The 14519-nt window shown below is 46.4% G+C and overlaps 1 protein-coding gene across 1 annotated transcript in view; it reads right to left on the bottom strand.

Annotated features, from left to right (window-relative positions):
* LOC122861716 (MAM domain-containing glycosylphosphatidylinositol anchor protein 2-like) overlaps positions 1 to 9096 on the bottom strand; it is a 106373-nt gene extending 97277 nt beyond the window's left edge. The window contains exons 1-2 of the mRNA XM_044166528.1: positions 7839 to 9096; positions 5747 to 7589 (exon numbers count right to left, since the gene is read on the bottom strand). Coding sequence (XP_044022463.1) covers positions 5747 to 5819 — 73 coding nt within the window. The 5' untranslated portion in view covers positions 5820 to 7589; positions 7839 to 9096. The remainder of the gene's footprint in view (positions 1 to 5746; positions 7590 to 7838) is intronic.
* Between the last annotated feature and the right edge of the window lie 5423 nt (positions 9097 to 14519).

The following is a 14519-nucleotide window of genomic DNA, read 5'->3' as shown; positions in this document are numbered from 1 at the left end:
AGATCAGTATCAGCGACAACACGTCCGACGCCAGAGTCAACAACAACAACAACAACAACAACAACACAGGCGGCATCACACTCACTCACTGACTGACTGACTGCAGGCTGCAGCTGCATGGTGATGATGATGATGATGATGCAGCCATTAGAGGATCAGCTGATTAGCAGGGGCGTGAAGATGAACGATGCGTATCAGAGACAGAGATCCAGCTACATCGACACGCTACCGCAGATATTACTCACATGATAAACACGTTTATGTTCTCAAAACTGTTTTTCTGACAATATAAGAAAACTGGGTTGTGACAACACGTGACATGTATTTTTATTTACTTTCGGACTATTTATAGACTAATCAATAATTAAAACAAATCGTTAGTTGCAGCTTTAATCTCCAGAGTTTGAGGAGAGATAAACTGGGGTCCGTTCAAAAAACGTTCGCTTTATTATCATGAACGACTGAAAAACACATTTGAGAAGTTGGGACCAGTGAATTTTTGCCATTTTCGCTTAACCAATCAAAATCGCTGCAGATTCATTTTCTGTCGATTCACTGATCAATAGATCGACTGATTGTTTCAGCCTCTGTTTCATTTTCAGAGCAGAAACGCAGTTTGTCTCCATAAAGCCTCCATTTAGCAAACGCACGGATGCTGCATCCTAATCCCTCCTTCCTCCTCCTCCCTCCTTCCTCCTCCTCCCCTCCTTTCTCCCCTTCCTCCCTCCCTCCTCCCCTCATCCTCCCTCTCCTTCCTTCCTCCCTCTCCTCCATCCTCCCTCTCCTTCCTTCCTCCCTCTCCTCCATCCTCCCTCTCCTTCCTTCCTCCCTCTCCTTCCTTCCTCCCTCTCCTCCTTCCTTTCTCTCCTCCATCCTCCCTCCTTCCTTCCTTTCTCTCCTCCATCCTCCCTCCTTCCTTCCTCCCTCCCTCACCTCCTTTCTCCCTCTCCTCTGTCCTCCCTCCTCCCTTTCTCCCCTCCATCCTCCCTCACCTCCCCTCCTTTCTCCCTCTCCTCCATCCTCCCTCCTTCCTCCATCCTCCCTCCTTCCTCCTCCTCCCCTCCTTTCTCCCCTTCCTCCCTCCCCTCCTCCCCTCATCCTCCCTCTCCTTCCTTCCTTCCTCTCTCTCCATCCTCCCCCTCTCCCTCCTTCCTCCCCTCTCCTCCATCCTCCTCTCCTTCCTTCCTCCCTCTCCTCTCCTTCCTTCCTCTCCTCTCCTCCTTCCTTTCTCTCCTCCATCCTCCCTCCTCCTTCCTTCCTCTCTCTCCTCCATCCTCCCTCCTTCCTTCCTCCCCCTCACCTCCTCACCTCCTTTCTCCCTCTCCTCTGTCCTCCCTCCTCCCTTTCTCCCCTCCATCCTCCCTCACCTCCCCTCCTTTCTCCCCTCCATCCTCCCTCTCCTCCCTTTCTCCTTCCTTCCTCCCTCTCTTTCCTTCCTCCCTCTCCTCCCTCCTCCTCCCTCCTCCTCCCTCCTCCTCCCCTCTCCTCCCTCCTCCTCCCCTCCTTCCCCCCCGTATCCCGGCTGCGTGACGGAGACGTCAGCGCACTGCACTCTGAATGTAAGTAACACAGTGTGCTGTGATGCGCCTCCTCTCCCTGTAATCTGCGACATATAAGATTACAGATAATCTGAGCGAGCCGACGTCACAGAACAACTGTGTTCAACAGGAAACACTCGCTCTGTCACCGCGCTTCATTTCATCAGACCGAAAGCCATCCAGCAGGCTAGACCATGTCCTCCTCTCTGGTCCACATAAATCAGGTCCTGACTCTGAACTCTGACCAGACTTGGACCAGGAGGGGGAACACTCTACACCACCACTTTGGCTTTGGACCAGGACTTCCAGGTCCTGCTGAGCCACTTTGAGTCTTTCAGTTGTTCAGAACCAAAACTTTTGTTTATATTCATTTTATTTAATTGTTTATTTTATAAATTTTTTAATGTATTTTATTGGTTTTATTATTATATTTTCATCATTTTTACTTCTCATGTGCATTAGTCTCAACTTATATCTGTACGGCCTTATTATCAGCGTGTCAGTCATCTGTAAAGCACTTTGCACTAACCTGTACGAAAGGTGCCATACAAATAAAGTTCCATTGATTGATTGATTGACTGACTGACGACACACAGATGACAGCCAGAGAGAAAAAGAGAGCCTGAGTTGGAGCTACACAATAAGAGCAGAGCTCCAACAGGCTGATGCTGCTGCCTCCTTACATCCTCCATCCTGCATCTGCACTCACAGCAAAGACAAAACAATAATCTTCCAGATGTTCGATGACGATGGTTTAACATCTACCCAGGACGCTAAACGTACTCAGCTCAGTCCAAATATCACAGCAGCATTACAGCGAAACCTCCATAAAGGCAGATAAGCGCACTATAAGGTCACAGCTGTGTCATGAGAAAGTACTGTATATGTATTTTTATTTTAAGGTCAGTACTGAGAAACATCTATTATTCACTCTGATTCACCGATAGTCTACTGGAATATTAAAGCAACACCACAGGTGATAAAATCACCACTAAAACGTTCCTACAGAAACATTAAAGGAACATTTCTGCGGTACCATAAAGAACAGTAGACTCAGTGTCCGCCACAGTTACACTAAGAATTAGCAGCTCACAGAGTGAGATAATAAAACAGATAATAAACGTACTGGAAGGACACCAGTGACCCACAGCCAGCCCCTCTGGGAGCATCACGAAGGCTGGAGCGGCCACTGAGGACACCGGGGTCGTTTCGGCATCCTGTGGGGAGTTTATATTTAAAAACTGACAGCTACACAATCTCCACCCCGCTAACAGTCGGTGGTCCAGATTTTAGTTTCAGGCCGACACGTACATGAGTAGATTAAGAAATAAGGTTTTAGTATTTATGCACCCCTGCCGGCGGTGCGAAGAAGAAGAAGCCGCCGTGTTGGGAAACAAACCGTACAGACAACATAAACTGAATCAATGAAATATGGAAAAAAGACAAATAATTCAAAAGTTTTAGAAAGTATTTCGTTGTTGTTGTTAAAATGTCATGAGGCGTTAGGACGGGGGACTCGAGACCTCAGTATTTCTAAACTCCTACTTATTGACCTGAATATCATATAAATATAAAAATAATTATTATTATAATGAGATGCCTCAGCTGATACCAAAGAGTACTGTGAAACAGTTAGTAGTATCTACGGAGGGCCAAGGCACCAGTGACCCCGGTTTCCATCCAGGGGGTCAGTGTGGACATTGTGGAGGACTACAAGTACCTGGGAGTCCACATGGACAATAAACTGGACTGGGCTACGAACACTACGATTCGCTGTTTACAGGAAGGGCCAGAGCCGCCTCTGTTTCCTGAGGAGGCTGAGGTCCTTCAACATCTGCCGGACGATGCTGAGGATGTTTTATGAGTCTGTGGTGGCCGGTGCTGTCCTGTATGCTGTTGCATGCTGGGGCAGCAGGCTGAGGGTAGCGGACGCCAACAGACTCAACAAACTGACCCGTAAGGCCGGTGGCATTGTGGGGGTGGAGCTGGACTCTCTGGCGGTGGTGTCAGAGAGGAGGATGCTGGGTAAACTACACGCCATCTTGGACAGCGTCTCCCACCCGCTCCATGACGCGCTGGTCAAACAAAGGAGCGCCTTCAGCGGAAGACTCATCCCCCCACAATGCACCACAGAGCGCCACAGGAAGTCATTCCTGCCTGTGGCCATCAGACTCTTTAACTCCTCCCTCTAAGTGTCAGTCTGTATGACCCGAAGTCACTAAACTGGACATTGATCATTAACATCTCTGCAATACTTGAATAATTGTGCAATATTCTGTGTAATACTTATGTGCAATATTTAGCTTTTTCCTATTTATTATTCATACCTCCATTACTGCTGTTGCACCACTGCTTATTACTTATATTATTACATTTCATTTATACCGTATTATCACCATCAACCGGTAAACCCACTTGGTACTTCACACTTATTTTATCTTATACTTATACCCACCTGGTACTTAATTTATTTTTTGACCTGGTTTTATAGTGTATTGTATTATATTATATTGTTTGCTAGTACTTCCTCCTGTGTGCACTGACGTAAAGACGAGCTGCTGTAACAAAGAGTTTTCCTTCGGGGATCAATAAAGTATTTATGATTCTGATATATATATATATATACACTGTATAACACTACTATCAGTGGTAGAAAGTAACTAAGTACATTTACTCAAGTACAAGTTGAGGCTGTTCTCGTTCACTTTTCGCGGTTGTACCTACGAAAAGGTCTTTCACGGGGAGGTCGGGGTTCGTGCCCCGCGTGAAAACACAAGTCAACGTTGAGTTATTTTAAGTTACTGCGAGTTACTAACGTTAAATTACTTATTTTAACCGTGACCGTGAGCTTTAAACCTAACAACCGAACTACGACCGCTTCACAGCGTTAACCACGTGTTTGTTGTTACCATGACGACGAAGGTCCGGTACGGCTGTTGCTAGTTGCTGGACATTCGTAGGATTATGCACGAAAAACTTTTCGTAAGATATCCACGAACTGTTGTGCGAGGATACGTTGACAATTTTGACAATTTTGAGGCACTTTTACTTTCCTTAAATATTTCCATCATCAACAACAAAATGATGATCTATTATTATATGTTAAGATAAAACTTTATTGATCCCGGGGGGGATCAAAGTAAAGGATCTGAGTGCTTCTTCCACCGCTGACGACTACACCACGAGCACAGCGACTGTCGCTACTGTAAGCAGCTATAGTTACATTTTAGGAAGTTCATTTCTCAAAAATCATAACTCAAGGACCACTTATGAGCTTTTTTTCCTTGAGCTTTCAAACACATCACAAGGTCTTCATCAGCAGACGGAGTTTGCTCCGCGCTCACGTGACCTAAGTATGGAAATTCGGTCAAATAATAACAACTCCCATACTTAGGTCACAAACCGTCTGCTGATGAAGACCACGACATGCGGTTGAAAGGTCCAGAAAAAAGTCTGGAAACAAGTGGACCTTGATTTTTAGAGATCAGACCAGAACATGTATGAATCACACTATAAGCAACTACAGAAATATGACAGGATTAGCTTCTAAAAGAGGAAATAAACTCTCAACTAAATTATACAACCTCACTCAAAACTCACATTTCAGAGGATTATTATAGCGACTGTTACAGTAAGTACAGGAATAAAGCAGCATAATAATATTAAAATAAAGGTCACTCAGAGCTCTTTTTAAGTCCCCACAGGAACCCGAGAGCTGTCACAGTGGATAACAATGAAACAGCAGCAGTAACCATCATGCCACCATCTCCTGAGTCCCAGAGACCCTGAACACACCTGCAGGACGCTGGTCCACAAGAAGCCCCGTGAAGCACATCAGGACAGCTAGACCTGTTAACACAGGAGTCCTTTCATACGGAACCACTATAAATATTACCGGGATATTAGAGGAATATTAATGGGAATCTGAGGCATCACCTTCCCTGGTATTCACAGGTGTGCAGCAGCCTACCTGTTGTACCTTTAGGCCGGGCATGAATGTAATATGAGTGAAAGAGCAACACACACACACATTTAGCCTACACACGCGCTAAATCCCTCACAAGGTCAAGTTGGTGTGGGTGGTATTCCGGGTTACGCGCTGCTTGTGCTGCGATGCGGCCGTTAAAATCGTATTAACGTCGTATTTAACGTGTATAAATACTTTAAAATGTACAACATATTAATTGTGTATTAATGGAGGTCCTTACCGTACACGCCCTGGCCGTGCACGCCCTGCAGGAAGCCGGTAAACAGCCACAGGAGACCGAAAACTAAACCCATCTTCACATCCTCCTCTGGCCGCCTCGCTGCTTCTCTCCCCCCGGGGATGAGGTTGTCAGTTCGGTTCCCCGCAGCCGCTGCTGCCGCTCCTCCTCCCGCCTCCTCCTCCTCCGCCGCAGCTCCGGAATCCGGACCGGTGACCGGTTCTCATCCAAAAATCCAAACGTGTCCCCCACCAGCACCCCGCCACCACCCCCCAAACCCCGGTCAGATCTGACAGGAAGGTCCGGTTCTGCTCATACCGGAGCTAACGTTAGCTAAAACCGTCAGGAGCAGCTGACGAAGATGACGGTCAGCGGAGGACCGAGAAGAAGAGCAGGTGCCTCAGCCGCGTCTCCTTGATGGTGACATTGTAGAAAAAAAGATTCAAATTCAAGAAAACAACGTCGGTGCGCCAGTAACGTTATCCTCCGACCGGTAGGATGTTCAGAAGTCCCCGCTGCCCCTCCGCCGAGTCCACCGGGCTCCTTGTCCGTTAGTCGGTACCGGAGTTACATCCATCATCCTGAGCGGTACCCGCTCCGTGTCCTGTCCTTGCTGTCAGCGGCTCTTCGCGGCCCGTCAGGCCGGGGAGGAGAGGCGGAGAGTCGGGGCTCCGTGACGCCGTGATGCCGCTCTGAGCTCCGGCGAAGGAGAGGGAGAAGCGGCCAGTCCGGTCGACTCGTCGGTGGATTTTTACCGGTGAGAGACGTCACCGAGCGAACCGAGCGGTAAAGTCGAACACAGTGGACAAGGAAACGGCTTCCGGGAAGATATTTTCAAAATAATGTCGTTCAGGTCTTGTACAAGGAGGGTCAAGCTGAGGAGTCATTAGATCAATAGAGGAAGAAAGAATGAAGAAAATATTTTTGATACAAAAAATAGTTTCTTTAGACTTTTTTGTGGTATAATACTGAACAATTTCTCAGTTTTAGATTTTTTTCAACTGAAACAAGAGAATAAAATCAGTTTACGGCTGAACGGAGTTAGACAAGCAAACAGTGACGCAGAAGGTTAAATCAACAGGCTCAGACAGGCTTTAATATTAAATAAAACCCTTTCATTTACAAAAACAACGTGTAGACAGTTCATTTTCTCATGGTTTATTTCATTTGTCTTTCTTAAAAAGGAAATAAATGATCATATAATAATAAAAAATAATCATGTGGGCTAATAAATTACATATACTGTAATAAGATGTCATCAAAAGGTAAGTTAAAAGAACATTTTACTGATAACACATTTTTTGGTTAGCCTTAACTCCTAGCCTCAATATTAAAAGATGAATCGTACTACAATTTCTAGTTTATTGTTATTTTTAAAAACTTCTACATCAATCTGTTTTGACCCACGACCCACATATAAGCGAGTGTGAAAATTTGATAAAAACTAAAAATATCCGATGTTTGTTCAAACATGTTATGTCACTTTATTTATTATCATATTTACTTTTACATTTTTCCAACAAATTCAAATTTCAAACATTATCTCACACCGGTTTTGGGAAGTTAATTATTACATTATTCATTAATTACTTATATCGCCACTTTCCAAATCGTATGCTTTTATTTTGACGGGTACACGCGCTGTGTTCCGGTCCCAGGCTGACTAACTGCAGCTGCTTTGACGTGAAGCGGAATCTGCGCGCGGAACAGCACGAGCCGCTGGTTTCTGACTGTGGGGGGGAAAAGTCCCTGCAAGAGGAGCCTGCGGGCGGCACGCGTGGTGGAAAATGACAGCGCGAGCCCTCACTGCGCACGTGTGTGATGTCCTTTTTTTTTCCCGGGACTCCTGGGTGAGGCGGGAACACAGAGAGAGAGACACACTGAACACATCTACAGCTCATTACCGATTAACACAAATGCTGGAAGTGTAATGTTGTATAATCAACAGGACATTTCTGAGTGATTTATGATAATATAAAAGTCACGTTTCCCTCCAAATGTAGCGTAAATTGTAACTTCCAGAAAAAGAAAACATGACTTGCTGTGTGAACATGAGCTCATTGGTGGAAATAAACAGCTAATTCTCCAGACTTACTTTGTGAAAGAAGCGGCTGTAAAACGGTGGATACATTTTTTTGAGCGTCACAACCGCCCGCGAAACGGCTCGTTTCACTGTCAGAATTAGATCCATTCGGTCCGATAACATTTGGGAAGTCTAGAAGAGACTAAATCATTTTATCCCCATTCCAGTTAGCCGGAGGGCTAAACCGGAAGTTAGCCCTCCGGGGTAGAGGGAGGCGGGGTTAAAAGAAACGCTAGTGCGCTTGCGCCTGTGGCACCGCACAATGCGGGAGCTGTAGGAAGATCCGGGTAATTTTATACCAGGAAGTCGAACTTTTTTGTTTTCATGCGCCTCTGAGCAGCTTTCATAGGAATGCCCGGAGCCTCCGACGCTGTATCCAGCTCTCTTTATACATCCATGGCTGACGCACTGCTGCATTAGCGTATACATGGTGGATATGAATTAAAGCTACAGTAGGTAACTTTTATAAAAATTACTTTTTGGCATATTTGCTGAAACTGTCACTATATCCTGACTTTAGTACACGAGACATCTGTGAAAAAACAGGTTCCTGGTGGCATTTGGTGCTGGAGGGGCGTCTTTGAGAAGACGAGTCACGGCAAGCGGTAGCGGGGTCCTGGCGAGGCTCTCGCCGCGGAGAGCGAGGGCTCCTCCTGCTGGCGGACGAACTTGTGGGTTTGGTGGGAGGGGCTTAGCGGAGTGATGGTTTTTCATTGTTCACTTGTTGCACTACTGCAGCTTTAAGGCCTCGTCACGCCACAGTGGTCCAGCGAAATTCATCTGCTAAATATCTAGATCCTGAAGCTTGTTGACGTGGTGTCTGTACTCGCAGGGCGCGTCGGTGAGCTAACCGCTAACTCGCTAGCTAACTGCGCTAGCGCTAGTCGGTCACAGCATCTGAAGCTGGAGTTGAAGCAGGTTTAACTTCCATCGTCATTCAGCAGATGTGAACAGGACACAGCAGCGAGGTTTAAAACGACAGATGTTTCCTGAGCCGCGCAGCTGTGGCGTAGAAGAAGACCATGTCCACAGCTGAAAGCGTCCACAGCTGAAAGCGTCCACAGGAGGACGGTGTGCAGCAGGTACGGCGGCTCAGCTGGGACAAAACTCTGTGAGTTAAATGACTCCGTCTGTGAGCTGATGGATGAACGGACTGAGAGTAACTTTCAGACGTCCTGCTCTTCATCCTTACCCTCCTCCTTTCACCTCCTCCTCCTCTGTTGTCCCTCCTCCTTCGTTCTTCTTCCTCATCCTTTTCTCTCTCTGATTTGTCTCCTCCTCCACCTTGTTTCCTTCCTTTCTTCATTGCTTCCACTTCATCCTCTGTTGCTTCTCTTCTTCCTCCCTCACTTCTCCTCTTCCTCCTCCCCCTCAACCCTTTCTTCTTCTCTTCATTTTGCCTCTTTCTCCTGCTCGATTTCCTCTCCTTCCTCCTCGCTCCTCCTTATCAATCTTCAATCTTCTCTCCTTTCTTTTGCTTCCTCCTCCTCCTCTTCCTCCTCTTCCTCCTCCTCCTCATTGATTTTTCCTGTTCGCTTTATTACTATAATTATTCTAATTTTGTACCTTCAGTTCTTCACCTTGATGCCGATCGGAGCCCTTGAGCTTTCTCTGCATTCATCCTTATTATGTCCTGCACATAAAGAAATGTTCCATCTCTCTGCTCTTTGTATTGATTTCTCCTCTTCCTCCGACGAAGACTGATTCTCTGTTTGTTGCCTGAACAGTCTGACTTCATTATCTCTGCTCGCTCTGATTCAAACACGGCTACATTTAAAGTCAGGTGTCCAGCAGTAATTAGTTATTGGCTGACACTGGCTCTGAGCTGATGAATGAAGCAGAAACAGGAAGAACACCGAGTTCTTTTTCCCAGAAGCATCTTCAGGCTGAGGTGGTCGGAAAAACATTTTATTCTTCTTCAGATTAAGAGATGTTTCCCGAAGGCATCGTAACTGAAGTCGCTCTTAGAAATGACGGAAGACGAACGAGTGGCTCCTGCCACCGAACCTGCACGTTTTATATACTTTTACTCTTGTGCTTTGTTAAGTGACGTTTGATGTAAAATGAGTGAAAATGTTTAAATTAGAAAATAAAAGTAACACACACAAATAAATTCCCCATCCGACCTGCCAGTGTGCGTCGTCTTCGTCCTCCTCTCCCTCTTCTCGTCTCTTCCTGCTGGACGGTCTCGGTTTCTTATCTTTTCTTTGTATTTACGGAGCGGATGTTGTTCGTCCCGTGTTTATATCCGGCAGGTCTGATACAGACATGAGGACCGAATCACGATCGACGGCGTACGCGAAACTAATAACCGCCACTGCTTCATTTCAGAGGAACGGCGGCCTCCGGCAGCAGCAGATAAATCACGCTTTACTTTCTTAAACTGACTTATTGATTGATTGATTTCACTTTATTATCAGAATATTTTTCTGCGGCGCGTCTCGCGCCCTGAGGCGTTCACCGTTTCACACATTTAACCAAACAACAAAACAAACACTACAAACACGTATTACGTCAGACGTTGTGAGTGAGTCGCTGCAGTGCGATCGGTTGAATCATCGTCTACACAGGAACACCGAGAACCCAGCTCTGACCGAGCGGAGGAACAAGCGAGCTGTTTAACCTGCGATCTGTCCGCTTGCTCCAGGTGACCTCAGGTGTCGTACCTACAGATGTCCTCTCCGCCCCGAGGCGGCGTCCGCACAGATGCCTGAATGTTTCCAGGAGGAAACTTGTTCAGTCGGTGAGTTCTGGTCAGTAACTGGCGGAAGATACGAGTTCACCGGAGGACCAAAAGTGACTTCTTGTGTCTTCTTTGGATTAATAATAAGCGAATTCTGTTCACACCACTCCACTGATCTATTCGTACAGTACTGATGAAGACCGGGATCATCTTTCATCCGAAAGCTTGGATGTAAATATATTTGGAATATCAGTTTACAAAAGCTGAACCAGTATTAATATGACTGCACATTACGCTTCGTCTTCGTACTGAACAGCTCCGAGTATCAAACATTCATGTGTGTCGTTTACAACGCTTTTAACACACAGCAGCTTACAGACGGTTACATATGCAAACTGTTCAGCTTCATCTTCAGACGGAAAGAAGCTTTTAAGTGGTTTATCAGTCTGCTGTGTTTATTCAGCAGCAGCCCGGTGTCATCTGCTCCTGATTTAATCTCTGCGTGTGGTCGCACTGCTTTCTGGCTGCAGATTTATCAACACGTGTGCTGCTGCCTTTAAATGGCTGCAGGGATTTAACGAACTGAACGCACTAAGACTCCTGGACTAAAGTAACATTTTCATCAGAGCTAACCCGTCTTTGTTCGACAGGATGTAGTTAAGATGTCGTTGGTTTAAGATTTGAGATCGGGGGACTCTTTCCCTCATTTTCATGTCAGAGACCCGAACGCGTCTCTTTGACCGCAGATTAAAATAAAGACACGGCCAGATGAGTTCCTAATCTCATCGAATAGGAACAAACGCTAACGACATCGTTACTGTTCCTGGCTGGCGATTGGCCGAGCGTGGGCAAATCACCTCAGCGCTCTCGTTAAAGGCAGCAGAGAGCGAAGCAGACAAGATGGCGACACAGAGAGCGGCTGAAACGGGCTCAAACTCTGGGTCCAGGTGGACCTGCTTCAGGACCCTGCAGGGACCGTTCGGAGGTGAGTCCAACAGGAACCAGAGTCATTGGTTCAGGTTTAATTCAACATCAGTGAATATCGGACCAAACGCCACTGTGCGTGAGTTAAATGAGTGTGATGACGATACCGTTAGTTCTGGATCCAAATGGCTTTCGAGGCATTTTCCATCCACGCCAAACCTTTTTAATTTAGGACTGACCTGGATTAAAATGGTACTAGACACCGTTAGTCCACGTTAAAATTGTTTACAGTCTGTTAGTCGTAGAAAACTAGACTGAGTTAGTCCTGGTTTCCGTCATTCCGTGTAACACTGCGCTGCGGCTGCAGTGTTGGCCGTTTCCTGCCCTCTAACGCAGCGCTGTCAGTCTTTCTGCAGGACAGCCTCCTCCTCCTGCAGTTCCTCCGTCCACATGCTGAAGAGTCACATTACTAACGGCGAGTTTCCCTGCAGCGCTGCTCCGTCTGGGAGTCCGCTCGGACAGCTGGGAGGCCCCGACCACCCGGCCACTGTTCCTAAAACCCACGGTGTCCGTCTCATTTGTGCTCTGCAGTGTAGTCCAAGTAGCTTCGTTGTGTTTTCATATTTAGTGCTTATAGTATAAGCAGGATTATCCTCTTCAGCTCAGTGGGTCTGAGTCTCATTATTTACAATCTTATTATCTAAAAACACTAAATATCTTAAAAAAAGCAACACAAGAGAAGCACCAACCCGAGATAAACGCCGCGAGGCAGCGTGGCTTTTTAAATAAAACCAAGTGAGAGCGTGAAAGTTCATCCTTGACCTTAACTCAAGGTCCACTTACTAGCTTTTTCTGGAGCCTTGAACTACATCTTTTGCGCCGAACTGTATCGTGATGTCACTTCCTGTCCGAGCTCTGTCCCACTAGCTTCAGTAGCTCAATATAATCTCTCATTCAGGATTTCTTTCATGTGAGGAAATGAAGCGTGTTCCTGCAGTTTGAGATGAATGATGATCCAATCCAGACCTTCGCATTAGAAACTGAAACACAGACGAAACTAGCTCAGAATCAGAATCAGAAACACTTTATTGATCCCCGAGGGGAAACTCTTTGTTACAGCAGCTCACTGTCACGTCAGTGCACACAGGAAGAGAAGTACTAAGCAAAAAATATAATACAGGTATAATACAGCTCCCATGAGAAGGATATCGACTCACACAACCTCCTAGTTGTAATCTACGGTGGCCCTGAGAGCTCAGCGCCCTGCAACTTAAGAAAACGCCGCTGCAAATAGAGAAAACAAGCAAATCCACGTGCAGGTAGATTCGCACGTGCTGTTTCTGGCAGACAGATATCTCAAACCAAACACAAACTGTGCTCTTAAAGACACCAGCTAATCAGAGACTCTGCTCTCTGGTATAACGTCCTCGGGTGAGTCTGAAAGGCCGCCATCGGGACAAAAGATAAGAAGAGATCCCGCAGACTGCCTGCAGCCTGGACCGGCTCTGAACAGACTCCCAGGAGCTTGTTAATGGAGGAGCTTGTTTGGCAGAAGAAGCTGAAGTGTGTGTGTTCCTGCGGAGGCCGTTAACCTCCGAGCATCAGCAGAACAATGTGTCTGTGTGGAGGCCTCGACTCTATAATGGAGCTCCGTCCTCTGACGGATGACGTGAGCTGCGTAATGGTCTCTGAAGAGGCCGAGGACGAAGCGATCAGAGCCGAACAGACGCTCTCTGCTTTTACCGGAGACGCCGCGACCACAGGAAGACAGGAGGGCGTGGAGAAGAAGAAGAGCAGGAGGGACAGAACAGAGAGAGACGATAAAAGAAAGGAAACTGGATCAATAAATAAACGCAAAGAAAGAGAAATAAAAAGCAGAAGAGGACAAAAAAAGAAACAAAGAAAGGCCCTTCTTGTGTTTTTTGTTTTAATCAAATACTTAATCTAAATTAAAAAAAGGAAAATGATCCACAGGAATTGTTTTTGGAAATGTTCATTTAACAACTTATTCAAATTCACCAGACTGTGACGGATCCTGTTTCTGTTTGTGCTTCTGAGTTTCATGAGGACAAAGACGAAAGAATTTTTAGAAAGTGAGGACAGTTTTGGAAAAAAATATATAATATTGGTGATTGCAGACCTTTTTGACTGTTTTGGGGAAAGAACATTAAGGACCTTTTTAAAATTAAAGGATATTTTAAATATTGTGGACAATTTTGGAAAGCGAAGACATTTTTGGAGTTTGCAGACATTTTATAAAGTGAGGACTTTTTCCCCGCCCAGATAACTGATATTCGTAAATAACTCGATAATTGGCTGATACTCTGGAGCTTTAGAGCGGAGGACAGTTTCACCGGAACTATTTATTAGGTGTCCAATATCAGGAATACTTTATTGATCCCCGAGGGGAAACTCTTTAGTTACAGCAGCTCACCTTTTACGTCAGAGCGCACAGGAAGAGAAGCACTAGAAAAAAAAAATGATCAGGAATTAATGGACACCCTGCAGCCCGTCAGAATCGAGTATTCATGACATATTCTCGTATGTCACGAGCCGCAGAAACAGAAACCGAAGGCAGATCTGGACGTGTTTCCAGCCGGCTGTCTCGTCTGTCTCGTCTGCTACCAGTCACGCAGTGAAACACTGAGGGCTGAATCTGAAGACTCCTTCCTCCACAGTTTTGCTGCTGTCACGGATCGTTACAGCGTTCTCCGTCTCCCCCGAGCCGCCGCCGCCGCCGCCGCCGCCGCCACCTTCGACGCTGAAACGCTGCTCTGCGTTTAACCGTTTCCATGGTGAAGCTCGGTGTCAGCTGTTGGCAGACCGCAGGCTGATAACAGCAGAGATCAGCACTGTGCCGAGTCCGGTTTGTTTACGGCCCTGAGGGACACGTGAAAGAGGAGACCGTCAGCGTCTCTGCGCGGCGGCGGCGGCGTGTCGGCCTGAAATCACCTGCGGCCGCCAGACCAGCTGCACTGTTTCCGCTGGTGAGTTGGTCAGTTTACCTGCAGTCCCCAAACACAGGAGCTCGTCACTGTTTGATGTGTTCACACTCCTACTGCTGACTGGTGAATTTATTCATTTAA

Source organism: Siniperca chuatsi, linkage group LG15 (assembly GCF_020085105.1).
Source record: "Siniperca chuatsi isolate FFG_IHB_CAS linkage group LG15, ASM2008510v1, whole genome shotgun sequence".
NCBI lineage: Eukaryota > Metazoa > Chordata > Actinopteri > Centrarchiformes > Sinipercidae > Siniperca > Siniperca chuatsi.
This window is presented reverse-complemented; position numbering and strand designations above follow the sequence as displayed.